The sequence below is a fragment of the Melospiza georgiana genome, chromosome 2 (genome assembly GCF_028018845.1).
Source record: "Melospiza georgiana isolate bMelGeo1 chromosome 2, bMelGeo1.pri, whole genome shotgun sequence".
NCBI lineage: Eukaryota > Metazoa > Chordata > Aves > Passeriformes > Passerellidae > Melospiza > Melospiza georgiana.
This window is the reverse complement of record NC_080431.1, coordinates 113,107,018-113,134,952: the sequence shown is the minus strand read 5'-3', so window position 1 is coordinate 113,134,952 and position 27,935 is coordinate 113,107,018. Positions and strand designations below refer to the sequence as shown.

The window sequence follows — 27,935 nt, the reverse complement described above, 5'->3', positions numbered from 1 at the left end:
AAATCAGGTAAAAATCAGAATGAGGCACACAGACAAAGACAGGAATATTCCCTAGAAAAGGTTTCAAAGTTCAAAACTGTAACCTTTATCAGGATTGATGTGGACAGAGGATCACAGACACCAGGATTAAGAGAAAAAATGTTTTTATTTATAGGTAAGACTAAAGAACAAAGCTATGCATTTTTGGGCCAAAGAGAGGTCAAAGGGAGCTTAGGAGTACTAAAAACCTGAAATTAACTCTGAGGAACTGTAAGTACAGAACTAAGAAAAGACTAGGTATAACTATAGGCCTTGTTTCCATAACAGGAGACCAAGCTCTCAATGCAGAATCCCTTCAAATTCAAGGAGCTCAGCTGTGAACATCCCAAAATAAGGATTCACCAGCTTACGTCCAGTCAACTTCAGGTCTCTAGAGCAAGAGCTATAAAATGCCATAGGGGATGAAGGAGTTTTTAAATAAGCTTTAACACCTGAGGAGGTGTGGAATGACACTTTTATGGCTCCAGGAATGCTGTGGAAATACAAACTGGTGTTTTGGCAGAGGTAGAGCACATTCATGGAGCGCACTTGACACTGTAGAGCAGCAAATGGCTGAGCAGACACATGCCCATGTCTTCTCCTCTGCCTAACACCTCCTCCTTCATCCTGGTGGAGTCTGAGCAAATTCCAGTGCCTTGGAGCACAGCAGTGGAGCAGGATCAGCTGTGGCAGGAGAGCAAAGGGGTCCCAGTGCAGCTGCTGTGGGGCAGCAGTCAGCTGAGTGCTCCTGACTGGAAGCTGTGACACTGGCACATCCTCAGCAGAAGTCCCTCCATACTGGGTAATACAGCAGAAGATAGGAACCAGCTGTTTTTCAGGAGAAATTAAAAAAAAACCAAAAAAGAGAGAAAAGGATATAGGTATGGACTGAAGAGCTACAGCAAGCTACTGAAATGCAACTCTCTAAGTGCTAATTGAGCTATGTTTTAAAAGCAAACTATTCCTCATTATGAGAAAAATGTAAACTCTTCAAGCTTCTGCTGAAACACAGTTCTTTCGTGGGGGCAAGGTGACTACTTTTAATAAGGTGTCTAGGTAAAAGCAGAGTGGGGGAAAGGCTTCTGTAACACCTGGGTCAGGAAACTCTGGTTATTTATACCCAGTTCCACTCAGCCAGAGGCAGCCCCAGGCACAGGGGGGGGTCACAGCCAGGGCAGTCACTTCTGCCACCAACCTGAGGTGCTGCTGAGTTTTATGTGACCAAAAGGACTCAGGTCACCACACAGGTCCCCCTAGTTATGTATTCTGCCTGCCCAGCACCCATGACATGTGAATCTCTTTCTGAAGGCAATATATGCTAAAAAATCACATCTGTGCCGCTTAATTCTTGCCTCCATTCCAATTACATCAGAAAGTGAGAGCTGTCTTCCAGGAGATTTATGGCCTTTATTTCACATTGCATTGAGCCCATCAAAATTTAAGATCAATTGACAAGACACAGCCCATGAGACTTCTCAGTTTGTGGACATCCACACTGTTAGGGAAATGGAATAGACACAAACTCAGCAGCACAAAAGGACAAGGTAATGGACTGGGACACACCTGAGGCACATTCTGCTCCCTTCTGCAGGGTGGAAAACCCAGCCACTAAAACATTCAGGAAGAAAACAAAGATGGAGACAGGAGTCTCCGTGGCTCTGTGGGATAACCTGCTATTCTGCAAATGATTGCTTGTTTTAAATGGGAATATTTCTGACCTCTGGTTTGCTCAGATAGCTACAGCAAAACCACTTTGTTCTGATCCTTGTTCTGATGTTTATAAGACAGTTGAGGATTTCTGGTTATTAATAAATTGGCCTTTGCTGCATTTCCTTTCTTTTATGAAGTGGTTGAGTGAGGCAGATTTACCTTGGCGTAAGAGATGGGCAGATGGCAGGGTATATAGGTCATGAGCTCCTCAACCTGATAAAGGAACTGCTCTGTGCCTGTACACTGACTGTCTCCTGCTGACTGAGACTGAAAATGTCCATAAAAGCATTCTTTACAAACAGAAATACCTGAATCTAAGTATAAGCATACTGCCTAAACTAATTATTATAGTTAATTTTATATACCCCTTGTGAAAATAAACTCCCTGGTTAAAAAGAATGAAGCATCTGACTACCCCAAATATGAAAGTGGTTCAATCTGCTGGTTTTTTCTATTGTTCATTTTCATTCTTCTAATTAGCACCTTTGACTTCCAAATGGGTAGACTCAGACACCAGCTCATCTAGGATCATGTCAGCAGATGTTGACAGTCCCTGGTGCTTCAGATGAGGAAGGCAAAATCCATTTTTTTAATGCAAAGATGAAATAGCCTCTCCATTTCCTTGTTTTAAGGTTTGTTTTTACTATCCTTTCTCTTCAGTTCTATGCATCGTTTAGTATGTTCTAATTGAGGACATAAATATCTTTTACATTCCTCCATCTGGTTCTGCTCCTGGCCTCAGAAGTATAGTACAGTATTGCATCCATTGCTACCTATTATTCATTCTTCAGTTAACTATGATGTTTTATCTTTTTTGTTTGATGTTTGGATTGTTTGAACATCTTTTTGCTCTTGTATTGCAATTAAAAATACAAGAACATGAAATATCTTCCCTTTTTTAACGTGCACTCTACAGCTATATATTCTCTTCTAATCTAGATAATCCTAATATGGAAATCCTTTATATGGAAATTTTTCCACGTCATTTGTCCCAGTTGCTTCTAAACTCTTCTTTTCTGCCACTCATTCTTTTCATATGATATGTAGAACTGCAAGGTTCCAAATAAACATACCACAGATTTATTCCATATAAATCCATAAATTCTTCCATGCCCCTCCTAGGTTTGCACCAGTGTTTTCACTCAATTTTTTTTCTTTTTACTGGTTGTCATTAACTTTGACCTCTGACAGCAGTTCAGGTAATTCTTCCAAACTGCAATACCCACATTAATTTTCATCTGATGCTCAGTGACCTAGCTGAGCTATCTCTGTAGTGCTCTTTGGTCTTCTCTTGTTTTAATTATCCCAGACAATTTTGTCGTATTGCAAACGTTGCCACCTCACTGACCATTCTTTTACAGATTGCAAATTACATTAATCACCAAGTACTGGTACTCAGCCCCAGGCCATTCTGACATTTCTGTATCCGTCTCTCCGTGTTTCTGTAACAACTTTCTCTTCCTCCACAACAACTAGCTTTTATTCGCAGGTTTCTACAAAGAATTTTTCATAAATTAAGTATTTTTTAAATTATTATTTTCTGTAGAAAATCTTGCATCTTCCTTGATGGAAAAATGTTTGTTCCTACCACATTATATCCTCTTAGGTGCCTCGTACCTATTCATAATTGTTTAATCCCATTTACCCAGCAGTTAAGCAAAGCTCACAAGGGCTGTAATCACAAGATTGTCCAGAGCACTTACAATCTGTTCAGCTGTCTAATACCTTTGCAGTGTCTCTCATTTCCCATTTGAGCTGCAGCTCCCTGGAATAAAAGCCAGCCTGGTGATGAAGGCACAAGGCTCAGAGTCAGCTCTGGATCCTTGCTCTGCCAGCTCCTGGCAGTGTCACCTTCAGTAGGTTTCCTGACCTTTCCACACCTCTCTCCTTTCTCCAGTGCAGGTGGTGCTTTAAAAAATCAAGATTTTCCAGGTCCCTGTTTGTCTCAGTGCTGATTCCTGCGGGTTTTTTCCATAATTCCATCAGAGCATCACAAGCCAGGGGAGGTGAGCACAGAGCAAGCAGCGTCCTGCTCATCTGCACATCCCTGAATGCTCTGACAGCTCTCCAAGGATTTCCTCTCTGGGTGGAACAGGGAGCACCAAGCAGAGGCACAGCTTCAAACCACCCACCTCCAGGAGCAGACACATCTGGAAAAGCTGTGCTTTCATTTTTTTATGAGGCCTGATTATTAATGTTCTGTAAAATTCTTGGGGATTCCTGGTAGGAAAATTTTACCACCTGGTAGGTATTAGACTTCTGTAAATATTTCCAAGCAGGGCACAGTTGCCAAATGTTTGGGTTCAACTTTAACCATTCTAATGCTGGGCTGAAGGAAAATTCTTATAAAAAACCAAATATTCTTTCTGTACAAATGTTTTACATCACTCATTTTTCTAGTTTCTGTGTCAATAGCCCCACTGTTTGCTGTCCTTCAACTGGTCCTTGTAATTGTGTATTTAAATATTTTTTGTCAAATCTTCCTTTTCAAATGCAGAATTAAAGCACTGATATGCTGCAGATATTAGTTTCAAGGTCTTGACATATTTCACATAACAAAGAATCTGAGCAGTTTGTTCCAGTATTGCCATTTTAGCACTGTATTGGCTTTTGACTACATGAAGTGTTACACAGTACCCTAACTGCAGAAGATCTGAGATACATTACACCACTTGAACTTTTAATATATTTACCCAGGCAGCAGCTTGAAGGAAAGTTCATAGAAGCAAATCTATTAGGCAAATCAGGGTTGTAACTTTTTGGCAGCTTCATTTAAAATATTAGTCAAAATTAGTGAAGCAATTTAGTCCTATTCAAAATTATGCAAGACCAATATGCAAATAGAAGAGAGAGAGCTTTAGAAATGTAGAACAATTACGATTTGAATACACAGGTATTTAAATAAATGCACCACAGAGAGACCAGCCAATGACAGCTGGTTATCCTACAGTGTAGGCTGGCTTTGATCTCCATATTCCATGAATTTCTTTCCTTATTTCAGAAGAACTTTTGACTTTCTCTCTGCCAAAGCATCTAAATGGCTGACTTCAGAGCAAACTTTTTCTTTTCCACATGCTGATACTTGAATCAGAAAATATTATTCTGATTTTGTGTTATATTTGTGTAGGACACAATTCCTCCTTACCTCTGTATGCTGTGTTAAAAACAGATTAGTAAAATTGTTTGATCATTCATGTTGAGTTCCTGGCAACAGCCCCTCATACTGTAAAGATAACTTTTCACTGAGTATCTCTCCCATAAGTGCATTAGGAAGACAGGAGAAAAAATAAATAGCATTGTAATAATTTCTCCATGTCTGTGTCCAGTCTACATGACCAGAAGGTGCACTCTAAAGGCTTGGTGTATCCAGCAGCAAGAAGCAGCAACGAAATAATCCAAGGCAAGGCTATATACTGAATTTGGTGGGGGATTCCTCAGTTAGTATTTCCCCTGCATTATCTCCCCTTTGGAGAAAAGTCTTTTTACTGCAGCGGTTGAAAATGAGCCAGGCATGCTTTCAGAGGGTACTTGGATTAAATTATCACCATCCAGAGGGCTGATTCAGGTAAACAGACAACACAAAGTTTTCAGATACTTAAACACACACTTAGCCCTACATATTAGAGGTCCCAAGTTTAAGAAGCAGATTACACATGTGATCTTTCACTGTGCTACAGAATTGAACCCCAGGGGTTTAGAACTGTGTGGGAACAAGCTTTCTCTGTGCTATTTCTCCTCAAAATGTTTTCCAGGACATTGTGCCTATCTGCCAAAGAATGACAAAGGTGCTTAAAATTGACCTTGAGTCAAACAAAGAGGAAAAAAAAAGATTTAATTTTTAGTCAAGAACCAAGTTTAATCAATTATTTTAATAAGATTAATTTAAGATGGTCTCATGAGCAATCTTCTGCTATATTTAGGGCTACTGTGTCATTTTTGTAACATGGAAAATCAAAGAATAAAGAGGAAAAGGTAAAATAAAAATCAGGCAAGTGCATAATCCAGTATCTAAGAAACAGGGCAAACAATGTTACCAGCTTCCTCTTATTTGAAGTGAGAGGTTAAACTTACAAGAAAACAAAAATCAGAAGTTCTTTTGAAAACCTTTCTATTTCAAATGTAATTCCAATAAAAGCAGGGTCTGCTCTGAGGGTGACAGCTGCTGAGACCTGCGATGTTTTTGCATTGAAGATGGAAACCCTCAAGTGTTGAAATGGAAAATTTTTAATTACTTTTAAATTGCCAGCAGGTTTTTTTTGCCTACCCACAGTAAATTATTTCTGTAAACACTTTCAGCATTGGGGAGAACGTTTCAGAGATGAGTGATTAGTTATGAGTGACATCCAGAGACTTCAAAGGGCAAGACCTGAACATTTTCTGAGCCACAGCTACTGTGGGCTGACAGTGGCAGCTGTAGAGCAGCCAGGGCAGGGAACCACAGCTTTCCAGAGATCTGGAAAATGCCAAGAGCTGGAGCACAGAGCCAGGTTAAGCCATGGCAGGAATGAATCACTCAAACATCTTGGCTCTGTAGGCTTAGAAAATAAAGCCCAGGACCAAAAATAAAACTAAGGGTGTAACTACACTGAAGGCTGCAATGGACAGTACAGATACCTGAGGCAATTTGAAATCAGAGAGCTTTCAGGGGAGCAAATAAACCCATGCACAGCTTTGTGCTTTCATATACAACCAGCTTAACCAGTGGGCACACTCTCAGAAATTTTGTCATAGCTGCTTTAGTTAATGAGGTTTAAACTAAAGCATATAATCTTAAAACTGGGATGTGGGGGATGCTTAGAGACCAATAGACATCCATTCTGGTTGTGGCAGTCATGGCAGAAGCTCCTGTGTTCAGTCAAAAAGGAGCTGGGTACCTTGAGCAAATTAAATAATAAGTCTTCATTAATCCGTCTCATTTTCTAGAATGGTTTAGGAAATGATCACATGAGGGAGGTTGATGTTATCATTAGTACACCTAGCCTGACAGACAAGAAAGGGTTTGAAGATTCCTTGAAGAGACAAACGTTGCATGCAAATTTGTGCCTGGCAGAGCTGCCAGAACCAGCTTTCTAAGGCTGGCACTCTGCAGAGCAGAGGACACAGCAAAGCACTCCAGGAACAAGTGCCACTGCCAGTCACAAAGCTCTTGAGGAGCTGAAGCAGTGAGAGGCCTGTGAAAGCAATCACAACATCAAGTTTTCCTCCTCCCACTCCAAGAATGAGAATGGTGCAAGCTCTCTCCCAGGGATGGTGCTGAGGCCCTGGCACAGGCTGCCCAGAGAAGCTGTGGGTGCCCATTCCTGGGAGAGTCCAAGGCCAGGTTGGATGGGGCTCTGAACAACCTGGGATAGAGGAAGGTGTCCCTGCCCATGCAGGGGAGCTGGAATGAGATGATCTTGAAGGTCCCTTCCAACCCAAGCCATTCTGTGACTCTGTGATTCTCTTTCAGCTGCATGTGGGTGTCAATAGTTGCCAGCACCACAACTAAAAAGGTTCATGCTCCCATTCCCCAGAGATAAGTTTTGGCTGAAATTGGCTGTCTGCCACAGGGATCTGGGAAGTAGTACTTTAAAGAACAACATTCAGCTGCAGAAACATGATTTGCAAGTTAAAAGTAAACCTAGGAAAGTTTTGGTGGCTGCAGGCACACTCACCCACTTAAAAACTGAGCTGTGGTTCAAGGTCCAGAGTCAGATTTTACATGAATCAAGCAGATTAAAAAAAAAAAGTAAACACAGAATGCAGACTTTGTTTGTCAAACCTGCTCTTACAAACAAGTTTTTACAAAACGTAATTAAAACTATTTACATACTGTGCCTAGTATATTATTCTGTCTTTACTGATAATCTTTATCAAGCTCAAATTGGGGGGTGCTCTTAATGTCAGATGGATGCTTACAGAGACTGGAGTGATCATTTTTAAGATGTCTTTGAAAAATTATAAAATGAGGGAAGGAAATTCATTTAGGGATTGAAAACTCTGAGAAAAGGGTACAGAGATTTGTCCTGATCCTAAACAAATGAATTCATCAAGGAAGTGGTGAGACTTGCCATATGATACAGCAAGTACTTGTTCCCAATGCAAAGGAGAAACGAGCTAGCATGTCCTGGCTGGAAAGGAAAATCTGCAGTCAGCAGTCCCTTATCCTAGATGCGCATTGAGAGTATTCTCATTTTCCTGGGACAGTGCTGCTAGAAAAGATAACAGCTTAGAAAGATGGCATCCCAAATTTGAACCCTGATGCTAGGCCTGGCATACCTGATACAGAAATGTCTGACATCTATTGGGATCCTGTTTAACCATTCTATTCAGAAATATAAGTTTAGTCATATAACCATAATCTCCATCATCTCCAGCCTCTACAGGCCAGCAGAAAATGTTAAAGAACACACAGGAATGGATGCCAATTCTGATCTGTACCTAGTGCTGTTAATAATGGAGCGGCACCATTGTAACATGACTTGTTACTGCTTACATTTTATTCAACTGAAAACTGAAGAGTGGCTGCTCTTGAGTGCTTACTAGGAATTCATGTCAAAGTCACAACAACCAGCAGATAAATGGGAAAAAATATGAAGTAGGGGAAGGTAAAAGAGAAGCATAATCTGGGATACAAGGAGCTGTCACCATTTTGTAAGAAACAACGGTGGGAATGAAGAGCAATGACTGCAAACAGCAAAGATGTTATAAGAGATATCCTGTGGCCAGAGACAAAGCTTGACACAGCAGGTGGACAGATGCAGAGGAATATGTGACACTTTCTCCAAAGGAGGAGTCCCAGCACTGCCATCTCACCTGAGAATTTCTGACAACCAAGAGCCACAGCAGACTGTGACACTGCCATATTTTCTGAAAAATCCCTTTGCCAGGATTTCTTCTCCTGGGAAGCTGAGAAACCTCAGAGAAAAATGAAAACAATAATTATCTGATTAGCTTTTCCTGTGTTTTGTTGCTTTGGAATGTGGTTTGGACATTGTTTACCAACTGGTCATTGATTGGTTTCATGTGAATTGTTTTAATTTAATGACCAATCAAGATCCAGTTGTGTTGAGGCTCTAGAGAGAGTCACGAGTTTTCATTATTACCTTTTAGCCTTCTGTCTGAATCCTTTCTCTATTCTTTAGTGTAGTTTTAGTATAGCATTCTAGAATAGAATAGAATAGAATAGAATAGAATAGAATAGAATAGAATAGAATAGAATAGAATAGAATAGAATAGAATAGAATAGAATAGAATAGAATAATAAATTCACCTTCTAAGAACATGGAGTCAGATTCATCTTTCCTTCCAACGACAGGGACCCTGGAAAATCCCACAGGCTGAGATGAATTTGTTTCAGGACATGGCAGAAGTGGAGCTAACAGACCTGCTGCCATCTGACAGCAGGAGTATTGATACTCTGGGAGATATTTCCAACTCCATGAATCAGCGCAGAGCACCTCAGACTAATTGAACATGTGCTTGTTCATTAAGTTAGATTAAGTTAGGAACTGAACTTCCTTATTATGTTAATGTTTAATTTCAGGATGCAGAGGGAAGTTGCTGAGAACCTTGTCTTTAAGAGGTTCTGGCTTGAACCAGTTGTTAAATACAAGCTACAAATTGCACTGCTCTTGTTAGGAGCTCACACTCCAAGTCAGACAGATCCCTATCAAACTCCGTGGTGCCTGCTGGTTCCAGAACAAGGGAATATTGAGGAGACATTTTTTCATTTCTGTGAAAGCCAGACAAGGAAAAAATACCTTTCTCATTACTTTTTCAAAAGCTAGTAATCTCCTTTTCTTTTAGGGCATCTATTACTATATTAACAGAAGAGTTTAAAGCACCCCCTTTTGAAAGATCAAAGGAAAAAAATTGCTATTTTTTTAAGGGAAACTTGCTGGAGCTCTTTACTGCCTCCCCAGCACATCCAGAGTGATTATGCCTCAGAAATGTCTCTATCTGTTGACTGTCTGTCAAGGAAATCCAGACAATTAGCTGAGATGGAGACCATTGAGGCCTAAAGTTCATGAGATGATTTGTATTTGATTCTTTGTTAGAAACTACAGGATGAGAAAACAGAATTGACCACTGCTTGTCAAAATCTTGGTTGACCTGACCGGCTGGGCACTGGCTGTATCTGCACAGCAGAGGCAAACCAAGTGCCTTTCCCTGTCTATAATTCATTCCTGGTCTTTGTGCCCTTCACATCCTTGAGCTGACACGATTCTGGACAGGTACAGCTACTCTGGGCCACATCTGCTCCCTGATTATCTTCATGCTTCCAGCCAAAGGCACCAAAGGAAGGACAACACAACCCCGTGTAAACCTCTTAGTACTATGAGTCACAGCTTCCTCACTTATGATGGGATTTACCCACTGATCTGACAATTACTGTAAATAAGTACTTAGAAGATTTTTAGACATCTCCTGTCTTCTGAAAGGAGAAAACACTTGGTCCTGTCCAGCCCTTGTTTGAAATAACCAATTATTACGACAGAACTCAAGCTTCCAGTCTAAGAAGCCCTTTATTGACATCAGGCACAGCCAAAGTCTGTGGGTGTGGAGCACAAAATGGACACCATGGCACTGCAAAATCCCCAAAGAGAAGTCAAACAGCAAGGGATACTGAGGGATCTGAGGGAGACAGCAGGAGAAGGACACAAGTGTGTATTTCTGTTCTGTCCCTGTGCCTCTTATAGGACAGAAGTTTGGATGGACTATCAGCAACATGTGTTACTTCTGGCTATTTTCTTCACAGAAAATTTAATTATTCCTAGAGCTTTTTCCTTCTTAAGTTACTGTAAAAATATAATTCTGAGAACTTAGTTCTGTAAAAATATAATCCTGAGAAGTTAGTTCTGCTAGATTCTTTTGTATTCCTTGTGCTAAGGAATCACCAGCATCAAACAGAGCTTCTGATTAGGAGTCACCATGCATAACATGAGGTTAGAACAGGCATTTGCAGCTCTGTATAAAGTGTTTACATATTTCCATGATCCTTGGTTTTCCTCTGCTTCTAGGATAACATATTTTACATTGGTGAAGGAGCAGAGAGATGTTTGATGATGCTGTACACCTGGAGCTGAAAGAAAATTGAGGGCAAGTCTTGTCTCCAGATGAGCACTGATGGCCAAAAAAAGCCTGAAGCTGAGCATATTGGCCTGATGTAAAAACACCAGGCAAAGCACCACTGAGGAGCACACTTTACAGCATAAATAACAATTTGCTCTCCTATGTGTCACTCTCCTGTCCTTAAATCAAGATCCTTCTCCCACTTCTTCCCACCTCCTGTTACATTCTCCACTGATGTTCCAACAGTGAGAGCAAATAGGGCAGCAATCACAAAAAAAGGCTCATACTTAGCACACAAGTGCCTTTTCCCAAGGGGAAAAAATGCCTTAGTAGAAGCATTTCCTCCTTAAAAATGAAAAGGCCCCAAGCTACTCACAGAAGTCTCTGCTGAGATTTGGACCCTGTGCAGCACCCAGGTGACCATCAAGGGAGAGTGGCTGAAATTTCTTCAAAATAAGGGAGAGCCCATAAAGGGAGTGATCAGAGAGAGGTTGTCTACAGGGTCTAGACAGAGCTGTTATAGAGTGTGGCAGGCTTTTTCTCTCCCTGCTGTCTCCAAACTTCACTTTCACAACAGCTTTTCAGCTGCAGCCAGAGTGCCAGGCCCCAGCACAATGGGAATGCTGAGGACACTGCCAGGGATGAGGCTGCCCATGGCCAGTCCCCTTGGATGGCTCTCAGAGCCCTGCTGCCAACATCAGCCAGAGGAAAAAAGAACATTTTTCTCCCAGTTTTTCCCTTTGACAGACATGAATAGAATTTCATGGGACATGGAAAACCTTACCCCTTTGCCCTCCAGGAGTTTTCCTCCTGCTAAATTTCAAAGATCTGTTGCAAACCATCTTGGATTCCTACAGGTAAAAAGTTTTACAAGAATTTTCTCAATGGCAACTTGGCCAGTCTGAATCAGGAAGTCAAAACCAACTCTTTCCATTGCAGGTGGTTTTACTCATGAAATATAAAACAACCTTGAAGTCTGGGTGTGAATAATCATGCAGTCCCAGCATAATACTTCAGAAAAGGAAAGCATAAGAGAGAGGAGGAAGTGGGAAGTAGCTAAATGGTGAGGCAGAGGGTGTTCACTCTTCTGTGAAGATTTTCCCCATCTGAAAGAAAAAAAGGAGGCTGAGAACACCAGGAGAAAAAGAAAAAAGCTGGATAACAAAGATGAAATACTTAGTAAACAACGACTTACAGAATTAGTATTCTCTTCTAAAGTTTTAAAATATGGCAAGCTTAGCTTACCCTGAGGCTATAGGATAAGTGGTAAAGCCATAGCTGTGTCTTAGAAGCCTTCAACTGTAAACCTTGTCAGCTTTTGTATTGCATTACTGCACATTAATGGTGATCTGGGAAATGCAGTAAGAAAAATTAGGTATTTTAAACCTCATAAAGAGGGTTTGGAAAATAAATTGGTGGCAGAATGGGGACAAAACAGAGGACAAAGTTTGGAATGAAAAATGAAATACAGAATAAAACTAAGAGGCTGAGAACACAAGAAACGCCCTAATGGGTTCACCTAGCCCTCGCTAGCTGGGAGGGAACACTGAGATCAGAAATGTGGCCTTCCTGGGTAAGGAGATTAATTGAACTCCAGGTGTGCTGACTCTGGGGACTCACCTGGATGTGGAGAAGCTGACTGTATAATTTAAAGTGAAAACTGAGTTTACACCTTCAAAAATTGAAACAGAGCAGTGGCACTAGGAGATAGCTTTGAAAGTGCATGAAAGCCTGGTCCCAGCCTGCAACCCTTCCTTTTCCCAGCACCTTCTGTTGTTGTACCAGGTCTGCTCCACCCCTGCCTATTCCATCCAGGAATTTTTATAATGATGTGTCATTCCTGAAATGTTTTAATTCTTTTTTGAACTATTGGTGTCCACAACTTCCTGTAGCAGCAAATTCTCAAAAAGTTTGCTATCCAGTGTGTGTGTATAATATTTTTTGAAAGCAGGGTCTGTCTTAAACTACCTTCCCACTTCCTTTATGGATCATCCCTTGGTTTCAGTAGTGCAGGGTTTGAACACCAAGTCTGTTTTCGCCTTCATGCTTTTGTAAACCTCAAGTATACCTTACCTCAGGTGTCTTCTCTGCAAATTGACAGATCCCAGCCTTTTTCCCTCTCCTTGCAAGGCAGCTGGCTCATCCCTGAGTTGGTTTTGTTGCCATTCTCTCTCTGTTCCCTTGCAAACTCCTTTGCCATCATCCTGGAGATGGGAAGGCCTAAAACATCCCAGGCCTCCAGCTGTGGGTGCACAGGAGTTTTATGTGCAGGTAAAATGACACTTTCTGCCTTGTTTTCATGCTTCTCCTGACACACCCAACACTGCCTTGGCTTTTTTTTTGTCACTGTCACTGCACCTCACAGCAGTGGTTTCAGAAAAATGCCTGGAAAAATGAGTCTGAGGGATCTTCCCAAAGCTGCAACCACCAGTTCCAAGCCCAGCATCCAGCAGTGATGGTGTGGATGAGGATTTCCTCTCAATGAAGTGTTCCCTGCCATTTATCCACATCAAAGTTCCTCATTTGCTCTGCTTTGTGGGGCCCTTCTGGAGTTTCTATGAGGGTGGCACCTGTCTAGTCAAAAGAGCTTAATAATCTTGTACAGAAGACAGGAGAGTGACAAATGCAAGGAAGAAGGAAAGACAGACATGAAAATAAAAAGGTAACTAGTTTTCTTTTTTTTGTGCTAGTACTTAGCATTTTGATATTGTCTTTATAATGTGATTTTTAATTATTTTTCACTGTATAGGTGCATGACTGTAGCATATGGTTGCAAATATGAAAAGATAACTGGAATTTTCAGTTGGTTTTATTACCTGGTTTTAACCCCTCTAAGACATTTTTAATTTTAAAAAGTTTCAATAAAAGCTTCCTGGAGAGATTTCCTCTACAGTTCTTATAATTTAATCCATACTCATCAATGAGGAAAAGCTGCAGCTGTGGAGAAATAAATAAACACCTCCAGTAATGCAATCAAGACACAGCTATATGGTACACAAGGAAGGGGAAAATCAGCAGAATGGCAAGGAATAGCTAAAGAAACTCAATTAAATAAGGGTTTGTGTAATTTTACACAACAGGAATAGCTAAAGAAACTCAATTAAGTAAGGGTTTGTGTAATTTTAAAGAATTCCTCTCTCTTTTGATATTGTCAGCTGTTCTTACCTGGGGCTGTTTCATCTTTGGAAGTTGATTTTGAAAGGTGACTTGTGATACAGAATCAGATTAGGTCAGCTTTGTCTTAGTTTAATGCCCATCTTCAATAGTGTTACCATAATTTCTGTTTAATTATGAGCAAAGTCTAATTGCAGATGAGGAAAGTGACCAAGACCTGTCTGGTTACTGGGTCAGTGTGAGCCATGCCAGAGGAAGGGAATGTGGCCACCACGTCTCAAGGGCAGTGAAAGCAAATTCCTCATTCCAGAGGCAGCTCCCAGCCTGCTTTCCAAGGAAAGGAGGTTTTGCCATGCTCACACTGCACCCAGCTTTCCCAGGAACTTTTGAACCTGGCGGTCAATTCCAACAGAATCCGTTGGGGGCAAGGTGCAGAGGCCTGAGATAAGCTCCAACTGCTTTTGGAAGAGAAGTGGCTGCAGAAAAGAGACCTGGTGGTGGCTTGAGAGAGGAAAGGTGGCACAGAGAGTCCCCTTCTCACTGAGCAATGGAGAACTGACACTGTGAGGGAGCTCAAAAACAACTCCACTGAGGGGGAAAATGCAGCTGGAGATATTCTTCGTAGACAAACTTCACTCACCTGTTAAGACAAGCATTCAGGGGAAACCTGGCCTCCTTAATTACAGTGTGGCACAACTTGTGTGCTGCACCTGAGCTCTGCAGCTGCAGCCTGCCCTGCCACATGGCAGATTCTGAGCTGATTTAATTACAGACTTTTGCAAGGAGTCATCCAGACCTACTCCAGGTCAGATGATGGCTTTTGAGGGTTCTTTTCACTAACAGTTTTTACAAGGACTGAAAATGTCTGTGCCTGTGATCAAAACACCTTCTCTTTTCATTTCAACCCAAACACATTTCTACTGCCCAAAGTATGAACTGTTTTCAGCTCATAAAACTTGCACACCTAAACAACATTGCAGTTTGTCACAAACCTGGTAGGCCTGCAATGTTCTCTCTTACAAATTACTAACAGCTCATACTCATCTTCAGGGTTGTTCTCAAACCTTGTAAGAGGGAGGGAATTATCAAAGCACCCAGGAACCTGTTACAGTTGGAATTCCTGTTATAATTGGAATCTGAGGAACGGGATTTGGTGCTTCCTACATCTGTGGGATAACAGAACGCTGGCAAACCACTGAAATTTCTTGTTCTTCATCATCATGTACCTTTTACCTCAAACTTCTAAGTGAAAATACCATAAAGATTCTTTAATAACTGATAACTACTGTTATCAGTTAAACCAACTTTTGAACAACTTACCTGCCCTGTGGTTCGTGCTGTGCAGACTGTATGTGTAAACCCTGAGAAGAACCTGAGAGTAAAACTTGAAAACCCCACAGAATTTTTAGAAATGAGTTTTCTAGTGCCCAAGCCCACAATCAGCTAGTCCTTAGCATATTTTGAATGCAAAACTGGCTAACCTAAGCATACACAACCTTAACCAGCCTGTCCAGAATCTCGCAGACAGGCAGCCCAAACATGTGCAGTGCTCTGGGGAAGGGCACCAGGGGCTGTAGGGCATTTCCTCATGTGAGCACTCAGTGTCCTTCTCTTGCTCCTTCCTGATCAAAAAGTCCTTCTCCCACCTCTGAAATAACTGTTTTCAGACCATTACCTTGCCAGTAAATCATTTCAGGTCTCAAGTGCAAAGTTTCTTCTGCTCCTATGTCAAACGTTATGGTTACACACTTTTTGATGAGATGTTAGATGTACATGTTTCAGATTTATTCATTTAATCCCAGAATCTATGAGGATCCACACTGGATACATGGGTGAAAATCAAGAATGCTTGTTTATGAAAGGGAATGACTACTTTTGAACCTGTGGCTGGAATTTCTGATCACAAACACACCGGTAAATGCTTTCCTTGGATTATCCTGCTGCTGGGTCCTGGCTGCTGGCAGGCAAACGCTCACATTTTCCTGAGCCCATTCAATGTGAAACAGAGTTACAGCACAGTTCTCAATTGTTCTAGTAACTGCTGATGCAGTGGTGTCCTTGCTGCGTTTGCTGCCTCGCCGTGCAACTTTTTATGATCCAGATCTGCTCACAAACCCTGCCTCAGAGAGATTCTTCTCATGCAACTCCAACGGGAGGCAGCACCCGAGCTCACCCTCCCCTGCACTGGGCATGGACAGCTGACAGGTTTGATGGACCCACCTTGCTTCTTGCGAGCCTAGAGAATGCTGGGGCTGCTCTAAAAAGCACATTCTTTGCTCAAGGGTGGAAAAAAAAACCAACCAAAAAATAAACAAAAACCCCTCAAAAATTAGTAAGCTCAGTCCATCAGATTAAAAAAGCAGCCACTGCCCTCGATCCTCAAGTAAGCAAGATGCCAGGGAATGGATCACCTCTCTTCAGCAAAAGCCTATTTTTGTTCCATGTCTTCCAAGTTCCTTCCCGGGAACTTCCTTCCTTCATTCCCAACTAACCCCCAACCTGGGCCTCAGGACCTTGTCCTTTAGCAGAAAGCCATGTTTATTTGTTTCCTATTCCCAAAATCAATCCAAGGGTCTTCCCAAGCTCTTAAAGGGTTTAAGAACTTCTGTTCTTTGCTCTGTTACAATATTTTGGCACAAAGGCCCCCATATACTATACCTGGTAAACTTTTATTCAGTTTAAGCTGTTGCATCTGGGCATTGTGGCCTGGTGTGACACCAAGAACTCGGCATCCAGAGGAAGCAACGCCTCAGGTGATGCTACTGGAGCAGCCAAAGCATTTGCCCCAGCTCAGGAGGAGATCCATCACCAGCAATTTTCTTCCTTGTGCACTTTTTGATTTTTTTTTATGGTAACTTCTCACGATGGCTTTGCAGACAACTTCAGCTCAAAGCATAAAGTGAACACTCACCCAAATTCTAAAAATTCTTACTGAGTGACCTGTGTGGGACTCAGCCTTGTGGGCCTGCAAAAGGAAAAACATGGGTGCCCACGTTTAGCTGTGCGAAATTTAGAAACAGTTTAAATATATCAGCTTTTTGTTTGCAGTCCAAAGAGCAGATGGTGGTTTAAATATTTTTAAAAGGTTTGTTATGGGATGGGGCACAGACCCACAGGAATGTCTCTCACCCTGGAAGACAGCACTGTGCAGTGATGTAATTATTGGACATAACTAATTAGATGTAATTATTTTCACTACATTTTCTTGGGTTTTTTTCCTTTCAAATTTGCCTGGAGACAGGAACAAGGTAAAGTGTTGTCAGCTCTATGTTTCAAAGCCAACCTTTAACCCATTTCATCAGATAGTTCCACTCTGACAGTTTTTTCCTTTGTCTGGGGAACAATTCCATAATTTACCTCTGTTAAGGAGCTTTAGGAAGTTGCACGTGTGCTAATGTATCTGGAGAGAAACACTTTTTGTAAACTGCACGAGTTCCTGACTAATTCCTTCAAAAAGAACTTTCCTTTCTTCCACAAACCAGCCGAGTTTTCAAAAACTTGGAGAAGCACACCGGTGCAACATGTTAAAAACCGTGTAACCATGAATGGGGAAGGCACTGGGGTGTTTTAAGGCTCACCCGGTGTCTCGCACGGTGTTTTTGGGGCTGTTGCAGGAACAGCAGCCAGCGGTGCCGCACAGCTGGAGCAGCTCTGAACGCGCATCCCCAAAGGTGAATTCGCTGCTCTCGGGGATAAAGAGCGGCTTTCCCTGCGACAAAGGCGGCTCAGAGCGTGCTGCAGAAAACACTCACATCCCGCTGGAATGCACTGAATGGGAATAAAGCACTGCACAGAGCTGTACGAGCCGGGTTCGCGCTGAGGTTCTTTATTGCCGCAGCCTGGTTGGTGCGCACGCGGGGAGGCGGCGGGACTCCCCGTGCCTGCCGCGGGGCGATGGGGGCGATGGGGGCGATAAGGGCGATAAGGGCGGCCGGAGCGATAAGCGCGAGCGGCACCCGCGCCCCGACCCCCTCCCCGCGCCATGACGTCACACCCCCCCCTCCCCGCGCCATGACGTCACCGCGCCCCGCGCCTGCGCGAGCCCCCACCCCACTCTCGCCTCGCGCCTCCCCGGACCCCTCGAGCGGGCGGTTGGGGGCGTGGCCCCCCGCGCGCGTGCGCGCGCGCCGCCGGCGGCGCCCGCCCCCGTGACGGGTTTGCGTGACGGCGGCACCGGGAGCACGCGCGCGCGCCCGCCCGCCCTTCGGTACCGCGAGCGCCTATCGCGACCGCCTGTCGCGACCGCCGCCTCTCCGCCGCCGCCTCTTCTTCGCGCCCGGGAGCAGAATCAGCGCCCGCGCCTGGGCTCCCCCCGCCCTTCCCCCCGCCCTTCCCCCCTCCCACTATTATCCTCCCTCCCGGCGCTCCCGCCCGCCCGCCCGGGAACGCGCGCCCCGCTCCCGCCCGGCGAGGGAGTGACCCGGCGCTGCCGCCCGCCCCGATCCCCTCCATGGCTCCCGCGCCGCCCCGCTGAGCCGGAGCCGCCCGCCGGGAGCCGCGGCTGAGCGCGGGAGGGAGGGGGCGGGAGGGGGGTGGGAGGCGGGGGCGCGGGGGGTGCGACACGCGCGGGGAGCGGCGGCGGCCGCGGCAGGAGGCGGAGGAGGAGCGGCAGGAGCGGGGAGTCCCGGCGCGGCCGCGGGAGCCCCGGGCGGGCGGGCGGCGCTGGGAGCGGCCGGGATTTACCGTGGTGGCGGTGGGCGCTGAGCGGCGGGGGAGCCGGGCGTCCCCGGGGCCGCCGCCTCTCGGGCTGAGCCCCCCCGCCCGGACCATGGCCGACGACGACGTGCTGTTCGAGGACGTGTACGAGCTCTGCGAGGTGATCGGCAAGTGAGTGCGGCGGGGAGCGGGCAGGGCAGGGCTGGGCTGGGCGGGGGGAGCGCTGCCCCGCGCCCCCCGCCCGCACCGGGCACCGGGATGCTCCGCCCGGGACCCACCTGAGTCGCCGCCGGCGGGTCCGTGCGGGGTGCGGGTCCCCCCCGTGGCCGGTGCCCACCGTCCTCGTCACACGGGAGGCGGAAGGGGGAGAAGTGACCCCATGTTTCCTCAGCCACCATGATTAACCACCTCGCCATCGCTCAGCCTGGCTGCAGCAAGCGGCAACCACTTCCCACCCCTTTTCTTCTCCTCCCCCCCGATATCCCATTCCTGGCACACCCATCGAGGATTGCCTCTTGGGGAAGGGAGAGGGAAGATAGCTCTCTCCGTAGATCCACCTATTCGCTGGGTGTCTGCATATTTGTGCGCCAGGTGTTGGGTTTTCCTCTTCTTTGCTGCATAATAACCGGCTTGCTAGTGGCGCTCGGGTAGTGCTCGGTTCTCGTCCAGATCCATCACTGTGGCTCGTGTGGAAATGGAGATGTACAAGGCAGGAGGAGTGCTTGGCCTTTTGAGTCTTATTATGCAACTGCTGTTAAACCGATGCTCGAGGCTTGTATGAAACCTGGGAGTTGAGGCAGCGGCTGCCGTTCCCCAGCTGCTGTTTCGGGTTACCGCTGTTGGATGAAAATGACAATCCGAGTCACCAAGAATGTGCAGAGACTCCCCCAAATCAGATGGTGATAAAGAATTAAACACGAACTCCATTCTCCCCTGCCCCCATATTTCCGTGACTGCTCAGTTTTGAAATCCGTTCTTTATTTCTTCGTCGGTCTTTCATGTATTTTCTGTAGTTGTGTCTGTGTTGCAAAAAGGACAGGGAAGATACGGTGATACTGAGACTGCCTGATTTTCTGTGTGTCTGATTCCAAAGCTGAGATTGCTCTGCAAGCCTTAGTAGTGACACTGTTCAGTGTGCCTGGAGTTTTCTTCTTCATGACAATGGATTTTATGAGAATAATTGAGCGTGTTTTGGTTATAAACAAAGAATGTTTCCTGCATGTATTCTCCTGCCCGCTCTCCACCCTGATGCTTTTCAGTGTATGTGGAGTGCTGTCTGCTTTCAAAGCCAGGGCTAAAAATATTCCAGAATTAATCTTTTCTCAGGATTATACTGAAATGCTGGTCTTGGACATAGCAGGTGGCTTTGTTGTCAGCAGAAGTTTCAGCACTCAGTTGTGTCGTTTCACAAGACACCACCACCTTGCTCCTAACACAACTTTTAAAAATATTAAGCTCCAAGGGCCTTGTTTGCCATCATAAATGGTGTATTATTATAACTTGATGCTGTTGAGGGGCTTCTGTAGGAGCAGAACTGTTGCTATTAAAGGTGTTTTGACTGCAATTTTTGGCACACTCCTTTCACAAGTGGTTTTATGGTGAGCACTGCAGTTCACACTGGGATTCATTCCTGCCCGGTTGCCATTAGCAGGAAGGTGCAGTGCTCATGCATGACCGCACACCCTTTCAGAGGATGGATGATCGATTCACACGGGGCCAGATGTTTGCACATCTCCACCGACTTTTTCTTCTGAGGCTGGAGAATTTCGAAGGGAGAGCTCAAAACCGGTGGATTAGGTGTAAGCTGCACAAGTTCCACACGAGATTTAGGTATTGTAGAGAGTGTTGTGATGTAACTAGATGTAACAGATAAATATTGAATCACAGCAGCAGGGTGATGCCAAGAACACTGTAGCAAAAACAGGGTGTCTCACTGAAAATAGCAGCAGTGGTGGTGTGAAGGGCTGATAGCTGCTTGTGATTACTCAGGTTTTTCCGCACAGATGTCAAGTCCATCCTCTAAAAAAACCCAAACATTTAAAATATAAATACACAACTTTCATGTACAATTCATGAGTGGTATTCCTGTTTCTTTGCAGTGCTACGCAGGGATTTTTTCCAAGGGACCAGAGGTGCAGCATCTTTATTTAGTTTACAGATTCTGGCTACCACCTTGTCTGTCCATAAGAAACATCAGGAAAGCTGCTGTAGATCTGCTTTGAATTGCTCCATATGCATCTGACCAAACATCTTTCAGTGAAACATACAGTAAATGTCTGCATGTCCCTGGGATTTGTTATTGATTGATACAGTGATTTGGTTCTTGCAGCTAGCACATCTGGCTCTCATTTGCATTTTGGACACATAAAATACTGAAATGTAATTTATCTTTCCTAAATAGGTAGTTACCACTGTCACTTAAGGTAGTAAAAGGTATTTTCATAAAGGATGTGGGAAAGAGGTCTTTGCCTGTAAAATGTCTGAGTGTTTAGTCAAAGTTTTTATACAATTTACTAGAGAAATCAGGAGATACTTTCTTGGCTGACAGTAGACAGTCCAATTTGTTGAGGCATATTCTGATCTTTAGGATAAGCTTTAAACACTTCTAAATACAATAAACTGATAAGACTGACTTTGAGTAAATGCAGCAATAATAGCTTTTGGTGAGGAACAATTACAGGGTAGTAGTATATGAATGAATTGATGGGAATGACAATGATAAACTGTTTATTATGTGACATTTAGGGTGTTTAAGTTCTGCAAGCATGCATTTTTCATTTTTAAGGGGTGTGGGTGGAAAGAAAGGCCAGGAGGGATAGAGAGAAATTCTAATTCATGTTTTCATTAGAAGAAAATGTTAGGGGAAATCTTATTTTGCATATATTTCTAGTATACCTTTCCATTGCTGAAAGCTATTTGAAAATACAAATTGGAATAACAATCCCAATTTCTTATTGAACTTTTTAAAGCGGCATTTATGACACTAACATTAGTCATGTATTTTTACTTAACCAGACATGTTATGTTTGAGGTTAGCATCTCTTCAACTTGGCTGACACAAACATTCTTCAGAAAGAAATAAATTGAGGATTTCTTTTTTAGCCTTCAAAAATGTGTTAACATATCTCAGGATAAGTGATGGTGATGAAAAATACAAGTGTGCCATTTTTTTTTTCCTAACTTGCTTCCAGGTGACTTTGAAGAGATCCTCCCTGTGTATTGGTTGAGAAGTTCACAGTGTAAAATCTTTAAGGCTGTTCCTATGTGGATCAGACCATGTGTTTGATTGACAGCTCACGGATAGTAGTGCTAAATGTACATGTTTATTTTTTATTAGAATTTTCATTCAAAATGCTTGGAGTAGTTTATAAAACGTAGTAGATGTAAAATTGAAACTTCTTGGCTACTCATCCAAGGTGCAGACTGTTCTATCAGAGAAGCTCCACGTACACATAGCAGGAGTTTTCTTTATGCCAGAGAGAGAATGCCTGTCTTCAGTAGGTGTTGAATCTAGAAGAATGAGGCAAAGTTTTTATGATAGAGCCTTGTTCTGCAAGGACTTTATTTAAAATTATCTGGTTTTATGTTTCTGTACCTCTTAAGATCCATATCAGTTTATGTTAGCATTAAAGGAGAACCATAAAGATTGTCTGACCTTTCTAACAGTAGGACTTACTTAAAATTTCTCCAAATGTTTAAGTTGTAAATACAATGGGATAAAGATGATAGTTGTTTATTTGTGTTTGAAAGGGCTTTGGTCACAATTGAAGTCATTAATCCTGGGGTGCATTAGGCAGAGCATGGCTGGCAGCTGTAGGGAGGGGATCCTGTGCCTCTGCTCAGCCCTGTGAGGATCACCTGGAGTGCTGTGCCCAGTTCTGGGCTCCTCAGGACAGGACAGACATGGAGCTCCTGGAACTGATCCAGTGAAGGGTGACAAAGATGATGGAGGGACTGGAGCATCTCACTGAGGACAGCCTGAGGGAGCTGGCCCTGTCCAGCCCCGAGAAGGGAGGGCAGAGAGGGGCCCTGATCCCTGTCAGTGTCTGCAGGGGGGCTCAGGGCATGGACCAGGCTCTGCTCCGTGGGGCAATGGGACAGGAACTGATGGCCAGGAAGTCCCACCTGAACATGAGGAAGAATTCCTTCACTGTGCAGTGACCGAGCACTGGAACTGATTGTCCAGAGAAGGCATGGAGTCTCCCTCACTGGAGATATTCCAGACACATCCTGTGCCATGTGCTGTGGGATGACCCTGTGTGAGCAGGGAGGTGGGACCAGATGACCCACAGTGGTCCCTTCCAGCCTGATCCATTCTGTGACATTAATAGTCACTTAAACTACATTTTTGTATTTTTTCTCTTCTGTGTGTGGGCTGTATGTGCCATCACTGTGTGTGTAGTAGTGCAGTTGTTGGCGTTTCCAGTACCCAAGGATACCATGATGTTTGGTGCTAATGCTGTCAGAGCTTCCAGGACATTCTCTGCAATCTTGGTTGAGGCTAATCCTCTCCTGCACTGCACGTGTGAGGATTTTAGTTTGTTGTCGTCCCTCTTTGCTCTGTGATGGGATGAATCTCTCTGCTTGGGCTCTTCCATCTAGTAAAGAGTAGTTAAAGGGCAAGAGCCAGCAGGCATTGCTCCCTTCTCCTTCCAGACTGATAACACAGCTGGAACACCACAGATGAGAGCTGAGGATGCAAATCATGGGGCAGGGTTTATTTAGTTGTTTGGTTTTTTTCATTAAAATTTGAAGGCCTCTAGCCCACTGAAGTCAGACAAGGGGATGGTAATTGTAATTCCATCCTAAGCTCTTAGCTGGAGTTGGAGATGTTTTGGGTTTATGCCTCAGTCTGGGAGTGTTCAGGAAAAGGATGACAGAGCTTGTGGATTCCTTGTCCAAGAAATACTGAAAACTTTTAATAATTGTAATTATTGTGGTAACAAAACTATGTAGGGGTATTTTGATGGTTTCAGTGGTATTGTTTTTCATTATTGCCTCCATTTTCACTCACAGGAATTAGAATGCTGTTGACTCTCAAACATACTTCTAGTCTAGTACACTGTTGGGATTTTGCATTTCCTGTAAAACCAGTGCAAATAACTGATGGGTGTAATTAATGACAAATCAAATGGAAATGTGAAACAACTGTAGTATGTACTCACTGTTTGTAAAGGGGGGGGAAGGGAGTTTCTTTGGGGTATGTCAACTGATTTGTCTAGTTCAGCTTTTGAGTTTTTTAGTGCTGTTTGAAACTCTCTGTTAATAAAACATTCTTGGCTGTTGTCACTGTTACAGTACATAAGAGTAACAGATTATAATAAATATTTGATTTAAGCATGAGGTCATGATGTGCACTTCTTCAGGAAAGTAGTGGTTGATTATTTGTAGTGTATAATTGCTAGAGTATAACCTTAGGTAAGTTATTCTGCCATGGATTTTAGCTGTAGCAGTGACCCATTTCTACTTAAGAGGCTCTGCCTACTTAAGAGAAGCAGCTGAACACAGAATAGAATGAACAAACCTGGTTGCAGAGTACATTTCAACCACTGCTCTCTATTTGTGCAGCTTTTTCTGATATTGATGACCAGCAGCACTCCTGTGTAGCTCCTTCTTGAGGAGAAATTCCTTTGTGGAAAGGGTTGCTGAGCCTTGGAATGAGTGCCCAGGGGGTGGAGGTGTCACCATCCCTGGAGCTGCTCATGAGCTGACTGGATGTGGCACTCAGTGCCAGCCATGGTTGAGTTGACAGGGTGGGGATCGGTCAGAGGTTGGAATTGATTATCTTGGGGGTTTTTTTCCCAACATAAATGATTCTGTGATTCTTGTGATGTGAACAAGACAGCTGTAGTGATTGGGAAATTGAGGATTGCTTAAGAGGGGAGTTTGGAGGAACTCAATCTGGGAAAATACAAGCTGAGAAAGGTTGTGTAGGGGCTTTGTAAATATGTTTATGTGTTTAAACACCCAAGAGAAGGAATCCTTAAAAGTGAGCAAATCTGAGCAGACTAGTCCTGTGTAATTTCAGCTTTCAACCTGAAAGTTTGAAGATTTTAGACCAATTCACTACTGAGATTCTGGATCAGATGTCTGTGAGAAGTTGTGGGATGAAAAAAGTGACCTTGACTTGAAGATTTGATAAGTTAGGAGTTTGATCATTTTATTGAAATAGTATGAAGCTTCAGAAAAATGGGGGCCAGGCTTCAGGACCCAAGTAATTCTTGATTCAATCTTTTGAATTTCAATTCAAACATAGTACTTAAGATAAAATGCTCTAGGATAAAGAAATATTAGGGAAAGAAGAGAGACACATTTTATGTCAACAGCCACTCACCTACTTAGCCCTCTGTGTGATACACTGTGCTTTTTTATAATCTTTTATGCAGATGTCACTACTATGAAAGGTAATCAAGCATTATTAACCTCAGTATGATGTTTCCAATGATCATTTCTCAGAAACTTGTAGTCATATTAAATGTGTCATCTAAAGAAGGATGACTCCAGAAACGAGTGGTTGTTATAAGTAGGTATTTCGCGCCGAATTGAGGAGTTGATAAAAATAACTCTCATGAATGAAGGGAGTATTTTTTTTAATATGCAGCATGACTATCAGCATGGCCAGAACTATCATCCCTACCTGTTTAAAAAATTAAACTTACTTCTTGAGATAGTGTGTCAGCTATTCCTACCAAAAGAACCCCAAGGAGCTTTTATTTTTCTTTGCCTACATCAGATAAGTGTGTAAGAGGAAACCTTGGTGAGACATGTAAAGCATGGGGAGAGAGTGCCTTGAGTTCAGCATGGCTGTAAACTGAACTGTGCTTTGTGTGCCAGGTTAGTGCCTTCTCTTCATAAACTTGTGCTGCAGTCAGGGTGGGTTGCAGGGTTCCTTGGGAGGTGTCTGTTGGTGCAGGGAATGCTGCCCTTGTTGCAAGCAGCAGTGCACAGCAGAACTGTGGCTTTTCAGTTACCTCTGTGTTGCTGGGTATTTAAGATCTCTTTTACCAGTATCTTTTTTTGGAGGTGGAAACAGTGAAATAAGGTTAGAATAATTTTTGGAGCTTGACCATGAAAGACCTTTACATTGTAATAAGGTTTTATTTTTTTCACTTCAGTTTGTATGAGAAGCAAAGTCTTTCTGGAGATATTACTAAAAACCTTTTACAGGATAAATTTAGGACTAAAAGGACTGAGGACTATTGCCTAATATATTCTCACAGGACAGAATTGAATGTACCTTGGTTAACAAGTGCCTTGCTCTTTTATTTTCATCACTTTTTTCTAGAATAGGATAAGAAGGGGTAGCCAGCAAGTTAGTCCATATGTTCTGTCTTTGTTGCAGTGGGGCTGTGCTTTCCTTCCAGGCTTAGGATTTGTCAGAATTCTTGTCTTATCAATATTTTGCCAATTTCTGTTTTGACTTCACTTTTTCAGGAGTCAGTAGTTAGAACATGTTTTCAGCACCTGAAAACATCAATAGTTGATGCATAGTTCTTACAAACTCACAAAGTTCATTGTATGTTTAAGAAGTTCTGAATATTTGCCTTCCACCAGGGATTCTAAATAGCATTTGGTTGAATAGATTTTTACTTGGCTCCTTCACCTGTTTCTTTGACTACCCAATGGGAGGCCACTGCTTGCAGCTACTCTGATTTCATTTTTAACTAACATCTCCATTTTCTTTTCTGGATTATGTGGGCATAAGCAGTTACTCCTAGCATTTAATAGTGAGTAAATTTCCTAGGATATGTGGACTAAGAAAGTTGTACAAAACTTTCCTCTGAACAAATTTTTTAGAAGTAAAAGCTGGGGTGTACAGGCATTTACAGTGGTTCAAAATGTGTTCTGTTCAGTTGTTTGGAAGCACTTTAAGGCAAGTTGCAAAACTAGTTTTATCTTATCAAAGTGTCAGTTCTGCTGCAGCTGAGATTAAGAAACCCTTAGAATTTCAAAGTGTGCCTTTCCTAGGAACACGTTATTCTAGGGTAACTTGTGACTTCATGTAAATTCAGCTACCAGAGTTTGGAAGGCAGTTGGCTTTTTGCAAGTTGAATTTTTGATCCAAAGATCACTAGGAGTAAGGAAGGAAGTCTTAGTTGTAGAGAGGTTGAGGCTTCTCAGGTACAGTCTGTAAGATATTCAGAACTTGATGAAATCTTGAAATCTTTTTCTAGATGTCTTGTTATTTGGGCCTGTGAAGTAGACATAACACCATCAAAAGAAACAGACAAACAAACAAAAAAACCCCAGAAAAATCTAAAGAACTTCTCCTAAAAGAAAGTTCAGCTTGTCCTGACCATCTCAGAACTTAGGCATGTTCCTCTGCCTCCTTTTTTCTCCCACTTTCATTTTGGGGACAGGGTTTACAACTGGAACCTTTGGCTGTGTAACTGCTTTACTTCCACACTGCTCCAGGGAAATCCTGATCATCCAAATGGAGTTGTCAGCTGCCCACTTTCTCCTTTGTATTTTGGCTCCAGATGTTGCTCCCATACTGAACAGAGGGGAGCCGGTCTGAACCGTGGGAAAGCACTCATTTACACTCAATTAGAGGGATCAATACACCTGTAAATGGAAGGGATAGTGAGGAAGCAAGTGAGGTAATCTTATCTCCCTTCTTCAAACCACTCCTCCACCCCCCTCCTTCTGGTTAGGTGATGATAGAGGAGGTGGGAGTGAGGGTGGCCCGTGAGGATGACAAACAGTTTAGGGAATTATGTATTAAGTGATATGATCTTTTCTACATCAGTAGTGATCCAAGCTAGTAATTTTTCCTAGAAAAGAGCTTTGTGCAGATCTTTATGTTTGCCAGGGTTGAACTTGAATGCAGCAGCAGCAGATAGGTTGTGTTGGATGTGTTTAGAAGAGACCTGTCTGCTCAGCACTGGTCTGGCTGCATGCAGAGCAGGAACCAGGGTGGGAATTGAGGTGAAATCTGCACCTCTGTGATCCTGCAGCCTCAGCAAGTGTATCATAGTTCAGGAAGGAGAGCTGTGACAAGCTGTAGCTGTGCTGGAGGTTGTTTGTGTGAACAGGGCAGTGGTACCCTTTCTCCTCCTCGTGCCCTGTGTGAGCAGTGTGTGAGGGCAGCTTGGTGACAGGAGCTGAATTCAGTTTGCTGCTGCTGGAAGGAGGAGGTGTTGCTCTCGGAGATCTTGCTCTCTTTATGTGCCCTGAGTGATCCACCCTTCCCCTGTGTACACTCCTACATTCACCTGTCTGTATGAGCCTGGTGCACCACAGAAATTGTGGTTTTTCTGCTGTTTTCACTGGCTTGACCAGACCTACAGTGCAGTCAGGGCTTGCTCAGGGATGGAGAGAGATAAAGTGTGCAGGCACCTCTCCCCTCTTCTCACCTTTGGCAGCAGTGAATTACTATGACC

At 43.5% G+C, this 27,935-nt stretch overlaps 2 protein-coding genes across 8 annotated transcripts in view; one reads left to right on the top strand and one right to left on the bottom strand.

Annotated features, from left to right (window-relative positions):
* Window positions 1–167: 167 nt before the first annotated feature.
* Window positions 168–18,666, bottom strand: LOC131096953 (uncharacterized). Its single transcript, XM_058045587.1, has 3 exons — window positions 18,580–18,666; window positions 16,808–16,861; window positions 168–846 (listed from the first exon to the last, which is right to left on the bottom strand). The coding sequence occupies exons 1-3, from the start codon at window positions 18,664–18,666 to the stop codon at window positions 319–321; spliced, it is 669 nt and encodes a 222-aa protein (XP_057901570.1). The 3' UTR covers window positions 168–318.
* Window positions 18,551–27,935, top strand: part of CASK (calcium/calmodulin dependent serine protein kinase) — a 185,383-nt gene continuing 175,998 nt past the window's right edge. For 5 of the 7 annotated variants that reach the window (XM_058018749.1, XM_058018750.1, XM_058018745.1 and 2 more), the window contains exon 1: window positions 18,551–18,723. In XM_058018749.1, the coding sequence (XP_057874732.1) occupies window positions 18,665–18,723 (59 nt within the window). In that variant the 5' untranslated portion in view covers window positions 18,551–18,664. The remainder of the gene's footprint in view (window positions 18,724–27,935) is intronic. The other 2 variants (XM_058018748.1, XM_058018744.1) reach the window with 1 other exon arrangement.

Bases quoted from the DNA above. Each gene is read 5' to 3' on its own strand.
- LOC131096953 (XM_058045587.1), bottom strand. From the start codon at position 18,666: ATGGTCCGGGCGGGGGGGCTCAGCCCGAGAGGCGGCGGCCCCGGGGAC. The intron at 16,862-18,579 runs GTAAATCCCGGC...TTCCTTTTGCAG, and splicing joins CAGCGCCCACCGCCACCACG to GCCCACAAGGCTGAGTCCCA. The intron at 847-16,807 runs GTGAGTGTTCAC...CCTGAAAAACAG, and splicing joins TAAGAATTTTTAGAATTTGG to CTGGTTCCTATCTTCTGCTG.